The sequence below is a fragment of the Microtus ochrogaster genome, linkage group LG7_11, assembly GCF_000317375.1.
Source record: "Microtus ochrogaster isolate Prairie Vole_2 linkage group LG7_11, MicOch1.0, whole genome shotgun sequence".
In the NCBI taxonomy this organism is placed as follows: domain Eukaryota; kingdom Metazoa; phylum Chordata; class Mammalia; order Rodentia; family Cricetidae; genus Microtus; species Microtus ochrogaster.
In genome coordinates, this window is record NC_022032.1 from 12,887,320 (window position 1) to 12,908,599 (window position 21,280).

The 21,280-nt window shown below is 35.8% G+C and overlaps 1 protein-coding gene across 1 annotated transcript in view; it reads right to left on the reverse strand.

Moving 5' to 3' along the window:
- Positions 1-4,107: 4,107 nt before the first annotated feature.
- The window catches only part of Sgcz (sarcoglycan zeta), an 820,746-nt gene continuing 803,573 nt past the window's right edge, over positions 4,108-21,280 (reverse strand). Inside the window, exons 6-8 of the mRNA XM_005362534.2 lie at positions 19,439-19,511; positions 8,896-9,019; positions 4,108-6,325 (exon numbers count right to left, since the gene is read on the reverse strand). Coding sequence (XP_005362591.1) covers positions 6,134-6,325; positions 8,896-9,019; positions 19,439-19,511 — 389 coding nt within the window. The 3' untranslated portion in view covers positions 4,108-6,133. The remainder of the gene's footprint in view (positions 6,326-8,895; positions 9,020-19,438; positions 19,512-21,280) is intronic.

Consider the following 21,280-nt stretch of genomic DNA (forward strand, 5'->3'; position numbering starts at 1 on the left):
TTTGCTTTAAATATCTGGAGCAGTTTAGAAGAATAAAGAAGAAAAAAGGAAATAATCACTGTTTTCCAAAAAGACTCTTCTAATGGATACTGATTTGTTTTTGGAATCAATAAAGAACAATATCATTCTCACAACATTGTAGGAATGAACTGTCCATATGGATACATAGTAACAACATTAAAGGCTTATTTTTCTCAACTGGACCAGTTCTTTACTGAATATAACAAAAGATAGAAGAAATAAAACTTAAAATAGGGATAAATCATCAGAATTTCAGAACATATGAATTATTTGCTCATCTCTTGATAAGCAAATTAATCTGTGGTTAAATCATTTTTAGGTTCTTAGTTTCACTGGGTGTGAGTTTGAGAGGAAAAATCGAGTGAAGAATTTTTATCAGGTGTACATATTAAACTTAGTTTTATCATCACATATATTCATGGACATAATATTTATCAGACAACACGTTATTAGAAAGGTCTCCATAAAAGGCTAGTATTCCCACAAACATTTTTTTTCCGGGAAGATAAATGAAACAATAGCACCTGAGTTAAGGTCCTCTTTGTTTGACTATCACATTTAATCATGGTTACACAGTAGCACCGAAATCAGGACAAAGTAGAAGAATTACAAGAGAGATCTTAAATGATATGGGCTCACTGCATGCTTTGTAAGAACTCAGTTCTGAGAAAAGAATTCCGATTGTTTCCACCCAAAAGGAATCGACCCCGCCCAAACTAAACAAAAGATACAATAGACTGATTTTTTGAATAGATATGTTATCTACAGTTCATATGAAGGAGTCCCTTTAAATAGAAAAATGTTGATTTTTTTTTACATAAAGCAGGATAGAGCACAAAAGCACAGCTTTTGTAATTTTGGTAATTTTGCAATTGTACAAACATATTGCATAGTATGTGTAAGAAAATAGTTCCATTTATCATATATCTATATATACAAGAAAACATTTACATGAAAGTTACAAAACAAAATAAATGAATCGTGGACCTGATTTAAAGAATTGTATAAATAAAGAAACAAACTCCAAACTGTGTATCTCCATTGTTTGTAAATGTCCTTGCACACCAATAACCCTGTTTGGCATTTATTTATAAATATTCAAACAAAAAAAATATTAAGACTGGAGACCCAGAAAGAATCACAGTTCATTGTACCCCACATTCTTCAATGTTTGTTATTACTATCCCAAAGTCTGACCCACATCAACTAACACTTTAAAAATAGCCCTCTAGTTGTAGATGTACTTCAAATTAATTATATTTTCCAGAGATATTTTTTAGCAAGCAATGAAATTTTAAACCCAACTAAGTTAATCCATCCTGAGGCCATTTGGGGTGTAGTCTTCATATCCTGGTTTTAAGAACATTGAGGCATTCGTTACATAGGTATAAAAATAGGCAGAGCACACTACTGAAGTGTTCTTTCTAAAACTAAAGCAGTAACTAATGGCTGTAGCTCAGATTTCTGCAAGAATCATGTTTCCTCCATTTTGTCATAACCATAACCCTTTTTTTTTCTTTCAAGAAATGAGTAGAAGTAATAGTGGTCTAGAGTTAGATACAATAGAAATTCTGGTCTTTGGTCTTTGACATTTCAGTGACTACTAGGCTGCAGTTTAAAGCAATAGCTACAAACGTGTCCAATGAGATCATTCATTAATTTATAATTGGAGATAAATGACATTCTGCAGTAATCAGTATCATAATGTATGCTAATGTATGCAGCAAATGATTTAATAAATGTCTAAGAAGGGTCACATGAGCAATTCTAATTAGACCAAAGCTACAAGCAGATAAGGTAACCATACCTCAGATGTACAAAACTCAAAAATGAGTTTGGTGATGACAGTTGTATATAGAAAATCGGGCCATTAAATACCTTCAAATATAATTTAATGAGATATTGACATTTTATGCTGTAAACTATAACGCTAACAGCATTATATATATACACTCCTGGCTAATGCTACCTTATAAAGATCTACTATGTTTGCAATGAAGAAATTCATTAGAGATATTACTGTACCAATGGTGTGTTTGGAAAATGAAGCACTATCGAATTGAGAGATTATAATAGTAGACCATGATGGGATTTTATAGGTATAAAAATTTAGTACTTGGTTATATTGATAAAAAAAACATTTTTTCAAATACCTATGAATTTTAGTTTTATGAAGGTCAATACTAACAGAACAGTAAGCAGGGTACATATATTTGGCAGGTGTTATTTCTAAAGTCCTAAAGCAGTATTTAAAATGAGAGCCACAAACATTCTTCTTCTTAATATTATCCATATCACTGAACACATCGATCAAACATGATTTCCCCAAAGGGAACTGCTGTTTAATTGGTAAGAGCACAACCAGGAATATGGAGAAAAATAATGGGAAGCTGGGAAGCTGGGAAGATTTGCTTTTAGACATGGATGAACATCTATTTAAGGAATTGATCATCACAAATTTGAGCATGGCAGAGTCAGATGAACTCAGAAAAGATCATTAAACGTCTTAACAGAATCAGTAGAATAAAAAGATGAACATGGCCACAGAGAACACTTAGCTTAATATAGCCTTTTCACAGGGAACTATACTGCAGCTAAAATGATTGAGTCTTTCTAAAAAAAATTTAAATCATTACATGTAAACAGAACCCAATTCAGAATTCCTACCCATATTTTCAAAGATTTCGGCAATATAGACAAAGATTTGAAAATTGTAGCATAATTGGACATTGTCAGTATGTAAACCTAGAGAAATGATTATCTTCCATATTGTAAAAATGATGATTCACAATAAAAATCAAGACCAATAAGTACAGGGCTGAATATTAGAGATACTGATCAAATGGGACATGACATCATGAAAGTTTATTTTGTTTGGTTTTTAGTGTGTTTGGATAGTTTTGTAATTGTTTTTAAATTTCACTACGGAAGTATTATGAACTCAAAGAAATAATGCATGTTTTTATATCTCCTTGAGCCCCAGAGAAACTGAACTTTAAAATGCACCTGAGTTTTATCCACTTCTAGATCTAATTGAAATGCCAGCAATTTTCCTACTCCAGTTTCTCTTTTTCTTGTCTTGTCTGCAGGATCTCAACTAGGAGTAACATCATGGCTTTTTATGGTCTATGTGGCACACCTAAAAGTAAAAATATTTTTTCAGGTGATGTAGAAAAGATAGACTTTGCATCATTTAAATAAGCTCCAGGTTGTTTGTGTGTGTGTGTGTGTGTGTGTGTGTGTGTGTGTATGTGTTAATTCTGTAAAACTGCATTTGGAAAGCGTGGATAAACTTGTTCTTCAATTACTGGACCTTTCTATCATTAAATAAGCAAGGATTCTCTATTAGGGATTTAAAGACTTCAGAGTTTGTCTTCTAAGTCTCTAATAAAAGCTTATACATTGAGACTCTTGTACCTGAAGAATCTACAAGAGTCAAGCAATCATTTCAAGCCATTCATTTAGTACTGTAGAAGGAAGGCATCTAGAGCATTCTTTATTTAACAGGTATTTGAATGCTACTTGCACATTCCAAATATCCCAACTTTGTGTCTGTACTTCCCAGAATATCTTTGAGTTGAAATTTTTGCCAGCCTTTTGTCTTTGTTTGTTTGTTTTTTTGTTGTTTGTTTTCATTTTCTTTTTTCTTTTTGAGACTCTCTATATAGCCCTGACTGTCTTCGACCTCCCTATGCAGACCATGTTGACCTTAAACTTAGAGATCCTTCTGTTCTGCCTCCCAAGTGCTGGAACTAAAGGTGTGAGCCACCACTTCCAACCTTTCTTCTGTTCTTCACCTCTTTTTTTTCCTTCACCATCGTTCCCTCTTGGCATCTTGTGCTATGCAGATAAATCCTTACTGCACCCCTTACCATGCAAAATGTATGTCCTTACAACCTGTTAGTGATAGAAGAAGCCTTCAGGGGATGTTTGATTCAATAATTTTGTTGTTTGTAAAGTGGTTGTTGTAAACTGAAGCCTCGAGATATTCTCAGATTGCCCATTCCAGCCTAATAAATGAATTAGTAAAAGACTTTAGGAACAAGAGAAGAATATGTATGAATTGCAAGCATTAACACCCTCTGATTATGAAATTCCCTAATTGTTTTAACGTAGCATGGCTAAATTCCTGGCATGGCTCAAATTAATGCCTACTGTCTTTTTCACATAACAATGATCAGAACCCACAACTATCAAATTTCTTGTCTTATACACTGTGACTCTTTTGCAAAGATTAGTGTGCAAACTTCATATATAAAATTTTGTTAAAAATGAATTAAGCTCTCTGTTATGACTTTTCAAGCAATTATATATCTCAATTTTTATTTTGATATTAATTTACAGATCTTTATAATAACCCCAAAGCACAAGTCCAACACTACCTTAAAAATGGTCAGAGTGAAATACCTTACAAAGGGTGTGGAATTTGCTCAGTGTTACGGAGCTTTGTTTGGTACTAGAAATGCTGGGGATCCGAATGAGATAACTTTGGACAAATAGGTCACGTTGCCAGTTACATTATCCGATTTTCTCATTTTTGCTACCAAAATTATTTTAACATATCTCAATCATTTGCTTCACTCTGAGCTATAGAGAACAGAATTTCAAAGATTCTGCAGTCACATAGTCCTGAAGGGTAACTTCCACTCACCTGCAAAGGATGTGCACAGGTGCAAGAAGGGAATGATGGGAAAATTAAGGACTTACCTTTTCGTCATCAAGTCACCATCGCAAACTAGGAACTCTAAAATGCCAGTTTATACCCTTGCATTCTGTTGGTTTCAAGGATTTGAGTTTCGGGGTACTGTGATGAACGAGTCTATAATCTTCTGTGGTTGTTTATTAGGAACTCGTTAACAAAAACGCACAGTGGGGAATGGAAAGCGCTAGGGTTCATGATGGCACAGTAACTTAACAGTCTAAGAAGAGGGATCAACTGCAAACACCCGAAAAGAAGCATGACTAGTTTCCTCAACAGAGAAAGCACTTATCCAACACTCTTCTGAAGGTTTGACTTTCTACCATTTTCTTTTCTGGAATTTATAACTTAATCACTAACTTTCTTAAGTATGAACCTGAAATTAAAAGAAGGACACTTAACGTGAAGATGGTGTCTCGGTGGAAAGTGAACCTGTTCTCAGCATTATGCGTAACATCAGTGTTTAATTAGAGGCTGATTTAACTTTAGCTGTTAAAACTCAAGTTTAATGTAACTGGAGAAAACAAAAGAGTATCATTAAAACCTAAGGGTCAAGGACACCGTGTAAATTTTTAGAGATTTCTGATGGGTCCCACACTGTGAGTTTATCCCTCCTATCTTATATTGCAATTGTCCAGATGTTTTGTCAAAAGCAGGTGTGTCACATGCAATAGCCACATAAATATAAGGCCATCCAGATTTGACAAATGACAGCATAATGGCGTTTTTGTTAATTTTGTAAAGATTATATTGCTGAGAGCTTTCAAAATTATCTAATGTACAAAATTCCAGACTTAGTAGACAAAGAGTACCAACACATTGAGTTTAAAGAAACAAAAACAACTCAGGGAATTCTTGTCTTGTTTCATTTAGTTAAAAACCATATATTGAATTTAATTTTTTTTTTAGTAAAGCAAGCATTACATAATGCTTCAGAATTTTAAAATTCGGGGATAAAAGTTTACGTCCAAAAAAGATGCATGGAAAATTGTGCTTCTGGACTGCAGAATTAGTTTTCTGACCCGGGTGGGGGTGGGGTAAGCGTTTCACTTCACCATTGGATTGGGGAATTTCATCTGGGTTATGTGTTCGTGCACAGTTCGTAGCCAGGTTCTGCAAAAATCTTAAAACTGTGTGCTTCACTCCCCGTAGCAAAGGCACCTAAGTTATTCTCCCTTTCGAGCAAAAGTCATGATCCAGGTTTACTGCTGACGATGTTTTTCCCACTGCCCAGTGTTGAGTCGGTTGAGTCCGGAGAAGGTGGGCGCCAATCCCTGCTGATTCAGGACCAGTTTGCTCTGTGGTCCATCTGAAGAAGCTCCGCACTGATCACAGGGGAAACCGAGCAAAACCGTGAAGCAGACGGACGGGAACAAAAGGCTATTCTGGTGTGAGGAGGAGAAATCAGTTGCTTCAGCTCCACAAGCAAATGCTGCTGCTGGACTGACAGGTGGAGCCTACCCCAGCGGGAGAAAGGTAGAGTTTGCCATTGGGGCAGACGCACAGTTCATACACTGTCTGTCGAGAATTTGGGGAGTTGGCTGAAGAGGAGAAGGAACCGGTAGGTAGATTTCCCAGCCGGATTGTATCTGCATTTAGAAAAATCTAGGAAGAAAAAGAAAGAAAAAAAAATTATCTCAATTCATTTCAGCATGGTACCTCTGAGGAGCTTTGCAGCATGGTTTGGCAACAGAGGCTATTGCTCACGGAGTCAACAAAACCACCACCACAACAGCGAGCATACACACACACACACACACACACACACACACACACACACAGCGGGTGGGGGGCGAGAGAGACTGAATGGCTGTAGTAAAGGCTTTCCATTTAGGTTCTTCATCATGTCTGAGAATTATATAGAGAAAGAAGGACACCACTTGGGCTGACTTGAATGAGGAGGGAGGAAATGAATTAAAAACATACTCCTTCCCCTGTCTTTAAAATACTGGTGAGAAAGCAGTAAAAATCCTTTCTAAAACACCAAGAAAAGTCTCACAGTCCAAAGATCAGGTTACCTAGGAAGTCCTGAGAACGAACAGGTAATTCCACATATCATTACACCTGAATTCTCTATTAAATGTTACCAGGCTTCAGCAACTAAGCAACTAATTTTTCAATTTGGGGAGGTATTTCGCCTATTTAAAGATTCCTTACTCTGATTCTTTATTTTGTAACTGTGTGTGAGAGAGTGTGTGTGTGTGTGTGTGTGTGTGTGTGCGTGTGTGTGTGTGTGTGCGTGTCAGATGACACTAACCAAAGTTGGGTGTTGCCTTCCGCCTCTGATCCTGGGAAGTGAACTCAGGTCATTAGAATTGACAGAATGTGCCTTTGCCCATTAGGGTATCTCATTGGCCCCTAACTTAATCTTAGTCATAGATGCCCAAAGTAGACAGGAGGATGACAGGACTGTTGTAGGCTTCGCTGCCATCCACATCCAGTTTGCATTCTCCCTGTCGAGTTATCATGCTGTTAGGGTGAACTTTCAAGAAATGGGAATGGAACAGTGCTTCTCTTGGACTCGACGGTATTTTATAGCTCTCCTCTCATTCCAAACAAAAACTGGATTTTCCCCAGGTTCAATACCTTAAGTGACCTACCCTATTCTCCAACGTCATCTGCTGCAACTGATCTTGCGCCTAATTTGTATTTTCCATGATTTAAACAAAGCATATGTCTCATTGACATTTTATATTTTGTTCTTTCATTCTGGGGTATTGGTTTAGCGTACTTACACGTTTATATATATAAATTTATAAAATTTCTCTCCATGTATATTTTAACTATATACTTTGGGAATGTTTTAACTCATGTAAATAGGAAATTTTCATTAATAAATCCATTCACAGGGCGACTGCCATTTTTTCCCATCAGGCAGGAACATCAGGTAGGAAGACTGAGATATTCGTGACAGCACCACACTTCTGGATCTCTCCAGGTGGCAGCATGGACTTGCCCACCTCTTCCTCTTTTGCCAAAGCAGTTACTCTGATGCTGTTCACTTTCCAGCTTCCGAAATTGATATGTCTGCTCTGTATTGCCCATAAAGTCCATCTTCCATCTGCTCTAAAACTGAACCCTGTGACTGGAATCATACCCCAGAGCTTTGAATTTAGTGCCTCCATCTTCTCTTGAACAAGAATCATCTCATTCATTAATACCTGTCGAAAGCAGTGCTACTTGTCTTCCTTGAAAATGTTAATCATTTTTTTTTTGGAATAAAAAGTCTCCCTCACTAATATTCCAGCAGGTATGGTTGTTTTGTGTTATTGTACTGTGGATGCAGTTATATCTCTATAACCCTTCATTTACAGTTATGACTCTTGTTTCTTTCCGTGTCAAATTTGAAGTTCCTTGGAGCATTGAATCTAAAATGACATTGATTGTCCACCTTATACCCTTGAATTTTCAGTACCATTCTTTCTCTTCATTTCAACTATTATGTTTAATGTCTGAGTACAGGACCAGATGATATGAAGTAGTTTAGAATCTGTCTGAGTGTTGGGGATAACATATTAAATAGTGATCAATTTCTCTTTTTGTAGTGCAGTTATTGTAGAACTCAGAAAGAAAAACACACCAACATCAAAGTACTTATCTTTTCTTTTGAATTAATTTTTAATCAGATATATGAAAGCATAAAAATGTAGGTTTGTGGATGCTATGTAATTTTCCACATATGCATGCGCTGTGTATTATTTGGCTCAGGTTAACTGTATTTAGATACTCGGAGAATATTTTTATGGTGAATACCTTCCAAATTTTGTCTTCAAGCCTTCTGAAATGTCTACACCATATTGTTATATGTAGTGACCCATTCGGACAACAGAAATGTATTCAAAATTCTTGTTCCTCTCTGGCTCTAACTTACCACAAACTAATCTATGGAAGAACCACTCTGAAAATTCAAATAGGAAAGGGGAAAGGGATGGTTTTCATTTTAGAGTTTAAAGCTAATGTTGAAGCAACAAGAATTTTGAGGCATAGTTCCAATGGTCCTCTGAATGAATACTTCTTCAGTAGAAAGTAAAAGGCCTTTTCTAAATCCATTATTTAAGAGTATTCAAGATTTCCAAAACTTGCAATTTCTCATGAAGGGGCTCTTTGTGTTTCATGCCTGAGACATTAAAGCAGCGCCTTCAGCAGCTAAGGGTCATCCCTGCTTGGTCACTCACCTCCCCTTCTGTGGACTGCAAGTGCAGTTCCTTCCTGCAGGCAGCCTTGAAGTCACCTGCAGCTGCGCTCACCTGGACCCCACGGGGAGCTTCCATTATCAACGACCTGGTTGGTGATTCAAGCCTAAAGGAAGGCAATATATCAGTTACAAAAGAAAGACAACTCATAATGAACAGTAAAAAGGAATAAGGATTTAACTAATCTTTACACAAAGCCAGCAGGAATCCAAATCCTCATGATGTATACCAAGGATTACAAGCCCAGTTAAGTTTTAGGATATTTTTCATTACTTTATCTATTTGTTGACTCATTATAAAAATCTTCATTTGAACTTATCAATTATTTACTCTCATGTATAATAATTTAATAACATTTTCTTATGTTAGTTCTCTTTATCATGCCCCAAAGTAGGTCATCATGAGTTTGCATGTTTAAATCTTTAATATATTATCAATTTTAATGATGAGGTCCTAATAAATGAATTGGCATAATTTAGCGTATACATATTTTTCAATAAAGGGTTCCAAGTTTGTGAAGATAAAGACCTTAATGAAAACCATTAATATTGCAATCCTTCCAGAGTCCACCCTCAAAATTTTGAGAACTTGAAAATTTTCAAAAGGTGCATTAAAAATGTCAGAAATTCACATAACAAAGCTTGCCATTTAACTTGGTGATTGACCCTCACTGGTTCACTGCAATGACTTCAAACTAAAGGAGTCAGTCTGTGGGAGAAAATCAAGGGATGGAAGATAATAATCAGCAGACAGCAGCATAGAGTTACAAAACCCCAAGCAGGCAAAGTGGTGGGCACCAGCTGGTTGGTCTCTTTGAGGTTTTCTCTTCTGCTGCTGATGCAGTTGCCATGTTTCTTTCATCTCAGGTATCAGGAAAAGGCATCCCACAGTCTTTCTGTCATCAGGATACAGAATCGCCATTTACCTGAGGCAAGACCCAGAGCTGTTTTGCAGGGAGAACTCCATGAGATAAGCCTCCGAAGTGCAAGCGCTCCACAGAGGAACCAAACTTAGAACCTTGAAGGTGGCATTCAAGAGGAGACTCATAATTTAGAAGTGATTTCAACAATTTTAAATATTGGCCTTTTTCTGCCTTCATTAATGAAAACGACTTTGAAACTTTAACTTCTATAGAGATACTTAAATATCCTCATACTCTCCCTGCAGCTGGAAGGCTTTAAAAATCCCGTGTTTTAGCTATACCTCCGTATTGTTATTATGAATTAAAACAGACCAGAAAATTTGAAAAAAATGAGTCTCATTATCTTAGCAAAATATATTACTAACCTTTTCCATACAGTATCAGAAATTTAAAATCTTAATTTTCAAATTGTCTTTTACGGCCCTTATACAATACACAATAAACACCTTGAGTAGCATATCTGTATAGCCAGTGCCATCTTAGTATTTCATTGGATAACAATAACATTATTGAAATCACTCATGGTTGATATGACTGAATCATTTGAATAACAGTCGGATAAGAACATACTTAAAATAACTTAATACCTTAAGACAGATTATATATTTTTTTATTCATTTATTTATTTTATAACCCAGCCATAGCCTTCCCTCATCTTCCTTTCTAGTCCCTTCCGACTCTCATCCTTCACCTCCTCCCATCCCCTAATCTCCTCTTCTTCCATCTCTGTCCTGGAGAAGGCTGGTCTCCCATGAGTACCAATAAAACATGGCATACAAAGTCGCAGTAAGACTGAACACATCCCTTGTATTAATGCTGCACAAGGTGACCCAGTATGAGGAATAGGGTTCCAAAAGCCAATATATAACTCCAATGTTCAATAAAAAAAAACTTGGTACATATATAAGTGAAAAGAAAAACAAATTCTGTCCAGTAATCAACATGATTCAACATATTTATGAAGAGAAGAGTCAAACTTATTTCTCATATAATCAATTTATATGTAAGATTTTCAAAGGCTTTACTTATGCTGTATTTGATGTTTAATAATATAACATTAAATATATTATGTATTCTGAAGGTTTGAGAATTTCTCCTTTGATCTTTACTAAGTGATTAATCAGACGATGCTTGTTATAGTCACGTTTATTTTATGCACCAGATACTCATGTTCAAACTACCTACAGTACTCTTTATTTAAAGGCTCAGTGTCCAAAATGTGTAAAGATTGGGAGCTCAGGGATATCAGCCAGTGGCAATGCCTCAGTTCATCTGCTCTGAATTGACAATTAGCATTTACTTTGCAAACTGAACAAAGTCACACCTGCGTTAAAGTTTCTGTGAACCTGATAGACTTGTTAAACTTTCCATGAGGGTCGAAAGTAGGAGTGATACTGATGCAGAGTTAAATGACCTTGGGTCTTCTTTCACTCCTTCAATAGCTACTCACCACCCATTTCTGTGTATGGCCTAACATCGTTACGACTATCAGGAAAATCATAGTTTTCCAGCAGTACCCAAACTAAGAATGCCATCAGCATCTCTAGCAAATGACAGAAATGTCCCCTGTCTGCTGTACCCAGCAGACTGAGCCTTTCCCTGATGTATTTGAAAAGTGTTTTAGATTTCTTTTGTTCATTAACAACACCATCTACAAAATCTCACAAAAACATTTCCAACATTCAAATGCAGCCTTTGGAGGAATTCTGATTCCATAGTCCCAGGCATGGTTGCTCATATTTGGTTCAGAAATGTATTTTCCTTCAATGAAAGATGAGTTTTGTGTTATTGCTAAAAGGTTTCAGAACATGACATATGTTTGTGTGTGATAGCATGTGGAAGGACAATACTTTGCGTTTTCTCTCTCTCTCTCTCTCTCTCTCTCTCTCTCTCTCTCTCTCTCACACACACACACACACACACACACACACACACACACACCTTCTTCTAATCCCTCCCCATGACCTCCTATTTGTTGTTCATCTACTTATGACCAGAACATCTCCACATATGGCTGACATGAAACTGATAGAAATCATTTGGATTTCCTAAGCTTAAAGCCATTTTGAAAAACTAAAGCCATTTTGCTACAGTAAAATTGATTTTGAACATCAATAAAAACACCAACTGGATGAAGGAAATGGACAATCATTATTTACTTCTATCTGTTACAGAAGTACTTCCTTGATTTGTAGACAGGTAGGTACAAACAAAACCTAATAGAACGGTGAAAAGAGTTCTCTGTGTTCTTCCTGAGATCCATCATGAATAATGGAATGCCTATTATTTAGATGTCAGTGGTCTGCAGAAAAAAAAAAGGTAGATGTCTCAGAATAACTGTGGGTACAAGCTTCAACGTACACTAACCCAGGAGCAATTCAGGGGAAATGAAGTCTGAGGGAAGATTGGCAACCTGTTAAGCGATAGCAGCTTGGATCTATGAGGCATCCATTGACAAAATACCAACATAAATGCTTTAGTGCTGAGCAAGCTCTTTGGTACAGTGACTAAAACCAAGGGGAAATGAATTAGATTTACTGGCCTTAGGTTTTGATACTCAGGGCATGAAGCTCAAACTTGTAAAGTACATTTTTGGGGGAATATATTTTTTAATCTAAAACAAGACGTTTTTCTGAAAAGATTCAATTACTAAATATTTGTATTTATGCATTGCCTGGTATGTTTAAGCATTATCAAAATGGTAGAAATTTCACACTACTGTGAAATTCCTTAAGTGCTGAAGTAATTAAGACTTTGAATTAAATAAGTCTCAATTGTATACTTTGCTAGTTGTGATATAATTAAATGTGAAAAATTGTAAAAAAATAATGCAAGTGTTATTAAAATAGCACATTATGTTTTGAATAACAAGCAGTATTTAGACAAGTAATATACGCAAATAATTTAAAAAGAATTTAAAGAGTATGTGTAATGAAATTTACTAGACTAGTTGGAGGATTTCTTACATTTTTAATTGAATGTCGAACATAATAAGTGGTGGTCATCAAGTATTTCTTAAACACATGAGAACTGAATCAATCTTAAGCATTTTGATAAGCTTCCCTGAATGTGCAGTATAAATTTTTATAGGAAAATATCATGTAGTAACATATTAACCTGATGTATGGATCCAAACACAAAACATCTCAAATTACCACTGGCCCTTTTGTAAATGGGACATTCACTTTTGTGAAAGAACATTTAGAGATGCCGATTATCTCAGTTATCTGCCTTCAGAATTTGTAATGGGATGCTTGACTAATTGGTTGCATGAAACTGTCTGGAGTGGGACATCGTTTATTGTATCATATGTTGAATAGGTAAAAAGCCACTTCTTCATAGACTTTATATCAACAGGGTACTGTCCTTCAAGTATACCACAAGAGGATTAAAAGTTTTCATATATTGATAATAATAAAACAAACTTTACACTTACTCAAAAGTTTTATCACACTTTCCAAAGACATTAGAATGCTTACAATGAGTCTTCATTGTACATTATTGAACAAATAGATTTAGACAAAGATTTCAGCATTTGAAGTAATAGCATTAAAACTAGTCATGTCAGCTTACCAAAATAAAATGGGCACTGTATAATTATGCATTTCATTCATATTAATATCTCCCAGGAACTTTTAGAAGCTGGTGCTTCTAGGAACTAAAATATAAATTCAGGGTAGAAATTCACATAGAAAGACATGTAGATGGAAATTATATCATCAAGCCAATTACTCCAAAAGAGAAATAAAGGAGGAAATTGAAGTATAAACTACTGAAACCAAATTACTGTATGCAAAAGGAAACCAATCAAATGAGTGAATTTTACACAGGTATTAGAGTAAGAAACTGTGAATGCTTCAAAGGTCAGTTGCTGCTGAACTTTCTGGTGATCAGTCAATGTACTCATAGTTTAAAGCATTTTTAAAAACTAAATGATACAGTTCTCATAATATGTAGTTAGATTTCCCTTCTCTAAAAATGGGTTAGCCATATAATTATAGTAGTGTATTATAAACTAACTTCTAATACTGTAATATTACTGTACAGTTAAACCATAATTATTACACTCATACTAAAAATTAGATGTTCTAATTATCTGTGTGTTACCTAAAACCTACTTAGGTATTATGCTGGTTGTTTTATCTCTGGGTTATGTTGCAGGTGCAAGGATCCCTAAGCACCCAAAGTGATCTTGACTAAGCACAATATTAGAGACCTGAGCAACTTCTGACAAAGCTGCAGTAAGCAGGACAAAACTGACAGCACACCACAATTGATACAGTGAAAGAAAACATATCTCATAAACAGATCACTTGCACAATTATCTCACCTTGACGAGGACAATGAAGTTATTCAGAGAATTATTACAACAGATAATCCTGGGATAACTTGATATCTATATAGAAAAGTTAGCTTTAGTCTCTATCATATACTACCATATATAAATTGAAATCATAAGGCTTTTTGATTTTTGCAGTTGGAGAGAGTGAAAGTGTTACAGGCCAAAGTGTATGTAAGTAAGTACTATGGTAAGTACTTACATACTTACCATAGTAAGTAGTGAATATTTTAAAAATATGTTTGATAATATTAAATTAAAATGTACTTTCAAAATTAGCACCAGTGATGGATATATAATGGACTGTGAAATAATATCTACAACATGATGCATGATGCATCAGAAATAGCTGGTACCAGGACATTTGAAAAAAAAATCTCCCAGTACTTACAGAATATGTGAACATGTCAGGAATTAAACACAGTTGTTGGATAATTGCATGGAAGCATCTCATATTGTGACCTCTTGGATAAGAGCAAACAGAACAGAAAGGCAACATCAGCATGTTCCCTCTGCAATGACTTGAATCAGTATGATTGCTGATACCAAATATTGGTGAGACTAGACAGCCACTGACAATAATCACTTTGGTGGAAAACCATTAAGAATTTTGGAAATTTTTTTTGGCAATTTGACATATAGCCTAGCAAGCCGAAACATCATACACAAATGTGCACATGTGTGTATATGTTTTTTGAGTACATATAACATGATAATATTAAATACAAGTGCACATATGCATATATAATATTGCTTTTATAGTATTGCATATATACTTTCATCAGAACTTTGCTTACTTAATAGTATTTTTGGCTATAGAAGACCCTAATGTGCAGAAATACTATCTTCAAAGTAACAAAAATAACCACTGCAAGTACATATAAAATTTCCATGAAACCTAGTACAGGAATCAGAAGATATTAAATACTCATAAAAATCTGTTGAATAAGCCATACAAATTTACATTTCCAAAAACAGTTATTTATTCTCAATTGTATCTTGTAAAGACTTATTATTGAGAACAGACTCATGACTCTGTACTGCTTTATTTACTCAGCCCAAAAGATTTCACTTGCCTGATCAACATTGCATCAGTTAAAAGCACTTCCTGTTGAAAATTGTCAGGAATGTATGTCAAGATCTCAGACACTCTGTTTCAGATTTGAGTACACAGATGAATAACTAAAAAGCCCAATTATCACTGTACTTTGTTTCTACTCCAGTTTTGCAATTTAAATTAGAAACACTCATCTTGGGAGTAGTCAGACTATTTTAGCATTCGATGATAAGTCATGCCTATTCAGTGTTGAAGTAACGGATGATCAGAATAGAAAAAAAATTAGAAACACCATATACTAGCTATGATTTACTTCTCACTTACACTTGCAAATGTTGAGACATCTGGGGGCACCTAAAGTCATATGTGGTGCTATTCCTATAGTGATAGACTATAATTGGATGATACAACATACACATAATTACAAAAATTATAGAGCCAAAATGATTATCTTAGGACTCAGAAATCAATACGAATGAATTAGTCTCTTCTAATATATGCAGTTTATATTTAGGTATATCTTAATTTTGCACATACTGTTGAATGTTGAAGTTAAATTAATTCAACATTTAAATGGAAAGAAAACATGTATCTTCCCAGAATACTGAAAATATGGATAGCATACATTGTGCATTGCTGAGATCAGATTGAACGCAGCTATCTTACAAAGCCTTCACAGCTCCTTCCTACTGAAAATTGCAAGTCATTTCCTCTAGCTCTCAAATATCATTATTTGTGAGCCACCTGCTTTGAAAAGGGACACCTGAGTATCTCAAGTATAGCTTAACATATATTGGCCAACATCTTCTCAATCCCCCCTTCTCCCTCATATTCTTCCTTTGAAAGCATTCTGCTCCAAACTTTTAAAGGTCAGCTGTGTTTATATGTGACATGAGTGATAACGTGGACTTACTGTATTTGGAAGCTACATTTAGATCAGTCTGCAACAATTGGCATTGATGCCATCCATATGTATCCCAAGGAGACTCTATTTTTTAGATAACATTAATTTAGTCACTGCCATATTATTTAAAGGCATTTTGTTACAATAATTAAAATTGACAACTACTACTATACACTACACACGAGATACATTGTTTTCTGTTATGATGTTAAGAATATGCAGAGAGCATGTGGGTCCTGCAAGCCAGGAATGTGGGGAAGGATCACAGTTATGCCAAGCATCCTAAATTCCTCACAGCTATGGATGTGTTTGTGTATGTGTGAGAGACTATGCATATGTATGAACATGTGTGTTACTTATGTGTTGTAGCATATATAGCATGCATTTGCAAGTATATATGTGTGTGTTCACACATACAGATTTGTGCACACACATGTGAAAGCCAAAGAAGAACACTAAATGTTCTGCTTTATAACACATTATTTTATTTCTTGAATAAATGAAGACCCTCGAAACGAAAGTACATTAAAATTTGGTTTAGGCACTACCATTAACATTTCTCAAACCCTCTAGTTTTGTATATAATATGGAGTTATTAGCTTGATTAAAATTAAAAATTAAAAATCGCATAAAAAACCACCCTCTGGTAATAATTGATAGATATTTGAAACTGTGTTTCTCAATCAGTCAGAACAAAAGTCACAGAAAATAGCATAAGACTATGAGATTCTGAATATATGTTACTGTAAACATTACTGTTTCTGTACTCAAAGTTTCATCCCACTTTTCAAGTGGGTGACAAGGAACTCTGTAGACTATGTAAAAAGACACCTAGACACCAACCCAGCCACAACCCTTCACAGACAATGTGTCCTACCTGAAATATATTCTGGAGCAATGGTGGTTCAGAGCTTGTGGAAGTGACCAACCAATGTTTGTTTTAACTTAAGGTTCATGACTTAAGAAGAGAATCCATTGTCTACAATGCCTAAGTAGCCATGAATCGAGACTGGATAGCACAGCACTTTAGGTAGAACCAAACACAACTGGCAAAGCAGAAGCAAGCAAACAAGAAAAAAGGAAAGAAGAAAGAAAAATGAAAGAGAAGATAGAAAACAAAGAAACGATTCCTAATAATATTCTGCTAAACTCATAGATATTCGTGCCTTATCCAGGTATCGTCAGAGAGGGGTTTCCTCCAACAGTAGATGGGGGCCTGGGAGCCAATGCAGAGATGCATAGCCAGTCATGGAGGAAGAGAGAGAGAGAGAGAGAGAGAGAGAGAGAGAGAGAGAGAGAGACTAAATTGAATAAATTGGAGGTCCATTGGATCTCTCCCCTCTGAGATCTAGGAACCTTATAAAAGACTGGGAGGAAAGACTGTAGGGGTCAAAAGGAGGTGGAGAATACCATGAGCACATGACCACTGAATCAACTAAACGGGGCTCACAGATACTGAAGTGGCAAGCAAGGGGCCTGTATGGGTCTGCATCAGGTTCTTTGCATGATATGTTACAGCTGTTAGCTTGGTGTTTTTGTGAGGCGCCTAACAGTGGGAGCAGGTGCATCTCTGACTCTTTCCCCTGCTCTTAAGTCTCTTTTCCTCCTATTGGATTGCTTTGTAAAGTCTCAATATGAGGCCTTCCCCTTGTCTTACTATATCTTGTTTCATTCTGTTTGGTTGACATCTCTTAGAGGCCTGCTCTATCCTCGATAGGAAATAGGGTTTGTGTGAATCTAGGTAAGGGGGTGGCTGGGGACGGTGGGAGGCTGTGGTTGAGATGTATTATATGAGTGAAAAATCTATTTTCAGTTTTAAAAAATGTCACCTCTATTTTCCATTTTCAACCATTTCTTTGTTTCTTGAATGCCAAAAAGAGAACAATGATTTTTATGAAATAAAATGTGTATATCTGCATCTTTGTGTATGAATGTATATTTTCTTTTTTGTGTTGGTAGCGTATATACTGTTCATCTACATGTGCACATGTGTGTGCTGACATATACACTTTTGTCTACACATGTGTGCGGAAGCCAGAGAAGCACACTGAGTGTTATTCCTCTGAGACAGACTCTTTTTTTGAATCTATAATAGGCCGATGGCCAGGAAGTCATAGGATCTTCCTATCTTCCTAGTTTTCCACCACACCCCCTCTCCCACAACACTGGGGATTCAGTCATAGGCTGAGCCATGATTAGCCTCTTTACAGATGCTGTTCGGTGCACTCACACTGTCTTGTGAGTATTTCAAGGACTCTTTCTGTATAGGATACCTTTCTAAAAAAGGAATCACATGCCTCTTTATTTAAAATCTTAGTTTTCTCAAGAAATCCTATCTCTGGTGCAGCTAACAACAATTATTTTAATATGTAATTTTGTGCCCTTATTGTTGTCTTTTATAAACCCATTGTAGCAGATGCATTTTGGAGTGTAATTTTTCTAATAGAAATTAAGTAATCCATCTTGTTCCATCAAATGTTAATTTATTTGTTGAATTAAGAATATCTGTGCAGTAGTTATGAATATTCTTGCCTTAGACAGAGTGCAGTACTGGGAATATTATACCGAGGTACCATGTCAGGACAAATCACTTCTAGATGTTTCCTGCAGTGTTACTTTGTCTCTGTGTACCACCTACTTGGTACACATGACTTGATACATTGATATTCTCTCATGGTCTTTCTTCCTCCATTCCCTCTATTCCTGTTTATCTATCATCTATCTATCTATCTATCTATCTATCTATCTATCTATCTATCTATCTATCTATCTATCTATCTATCATCTATATCTGATTTCCCAGGATACCTAATGTAACCAGTACTCCTCTATACTTTCTTGATAACTGTCTTTTTCATTTTCCCAACTCTCATTAGTACATGTATTTTTGTGTTCGTATCATTTGCTTGGCAGAAATGGAAAAGTTAGAATGACTCATTATCTTAACTTCAAATACCTGACTACTATGAAGTCATGGAATGTTGATTTACTTTTTCATGTGTAAAAGGTGGTAATTAGTAAGGGGAGGTTTTTTCTTGCACAAGTTGATAGCACTAGCACCATATTTTGCTTGTTCAAGTGTCAAAGGTGTTCAATAGTGAGGGGAATTGCCGGGCGATGTTGGCACATGCCTTTAATCCCAGCACTCGGGAGGCAGAGGCGGGTGGATCTCTGTGAGTTCGAGACCAGCCTGGTCTACAGAGCTAGTTCCAGGACAGGCTCCAAAGCCACAGAGAAACCCTGTCTCGAAAAAGAAAAAAAAAATAGTGAGGGGAACTATGCCACTGTATAAGAAGTACTTACCTGAGGTCTTGGGATGGCTCTGCTCTGATGTGAGGTGTTTCCACAGAATGCCCAAATACTGCTCCTTCAGTTCCTGGAGACAGCAGGGACAAGCAGTCAGGATAAGCAAACACACACATACACAGTGGCTTTCATCTGATTCCATGTAATATTCTTCCCTCAACTGAAAACACGTTCAAGTCAATGGAAAATGTAACTTCAGAAAAAGACTACAAGACAGCAAGATGAGCCAAAGAAGGTGGATTTGAATACTCCATGTTAACTAATTTTAAGATTCTTATTACTGCTTTCGATGTAGACAAGTCACCTTCTGCTCTAATCAAAGAACAAAGGCCCATGTCTTTCGTTGCTTCATTTCACAGCTAAGTGGATTTAGGAAACAGGATAGGCTGAAATACTTAGTTCAGATTTCCCCTCTCTCCGAGGGCATGGTGAAACTGCTGATGGTGAACTCAGGGCAGACAATGCTCGACATTTACAGACAGGTTTCAAATAGCACTTAGCCACTCTCTACCAGAGAGCTGTGCAGAACTCCACGACACTTGGACTGCTGTGGCATTAATGCTCTGTCTAAAACTGAGAGCCACTTTAATTCATTTCATTATAGTTGAGTTCATCTGAGGTCATTGTTGTCTGAAGAGGTCAGGGATACTCTTGTTCAGATAGTCGAGTGACACCTGATCTAACACACTTACTGACTGTTTGATTGTCCAGACTTCTAGAGCTTTGCTGCAATTTGAGTGAGAAAAAAAAGTGTTCTTTGCTCTAAAAATAAAGTGATTTTTTTTCTTTTAAAGTTATAATGATTAAAATCACTTTGCAAAATAAAATTAATGCAAATGTTGATGTTTTTCAGAGTATACCTTATTCACTTTGGATCTGTCTCCCTCATATATTTTGATATAAAAATATCATGCTTATTTCATAAAAGTCATGAGGGCTATGTTAATGATACAATGCAGTTCAAAATTTTTCATTGAAATGTGAACAAATATGACTTACATACTGTGGAGGGATGTATAAAACATGTCAATTCTGTCAGCAGGAATGGCATTGTAGGGTAAATGAGAGCAAGGGCTTAAAATATAAAATAACAGATGACATAGGGAATGGATGAGATTTAATTAATGATCTTTTAAAATAAATAGTAAGGCACACCTGGAAGTGGAGTCATGGAGGAAAACAATTTTCAAGGATTAAAATATTATTTCCCCAACATTATGATTCAGAGGCAAAATTATTTGTGTTTTGCCATGGTAAGTAAGCTCCTGGATTACAGATTTTCTTCCTAAACTAGAAGCTATTAGTATCCATCTATCTCTGAGCCTTAATAGATAGTTCTCCATGTAAACAAAACTCTGTAGGAAACATACTGCTTGTTTTTTTTCATGATTTTTAATAATTCAGAACATTCCTTTGTTTAAAAGACTTATTCTTTTATTACTTTGATTCTGAAAATAGAAAATTCGTTAATATGGGTAATAAAAGATAATATAATGATTTCAGCTAAGGTAACTAATAATTCTGTGATTTGACTGAGGGTGGCATTTGAAAGAATATCCCCAGATGCAGATTTACATATCTCAGGGAGAGGGACTGACATTTCAGTACAGACTGTAACATCCTGATAGGATAGTTATCCTTGAACAAAGTTCAAATGCTAATCTCTACTACTGTGTGATTATGAAAATTTCCTAGGCAAGGTGACAGAAATATGATTAGAGAAGAATGACAATATTTATTTTCCAACACTGTTATCAGTAAAGAATCTGTATGCATGAAAGCAAAAGTAGAAAACAACCCAAACCATTTGTTAGTAAGGATTAAATTCCAAATTCGCGT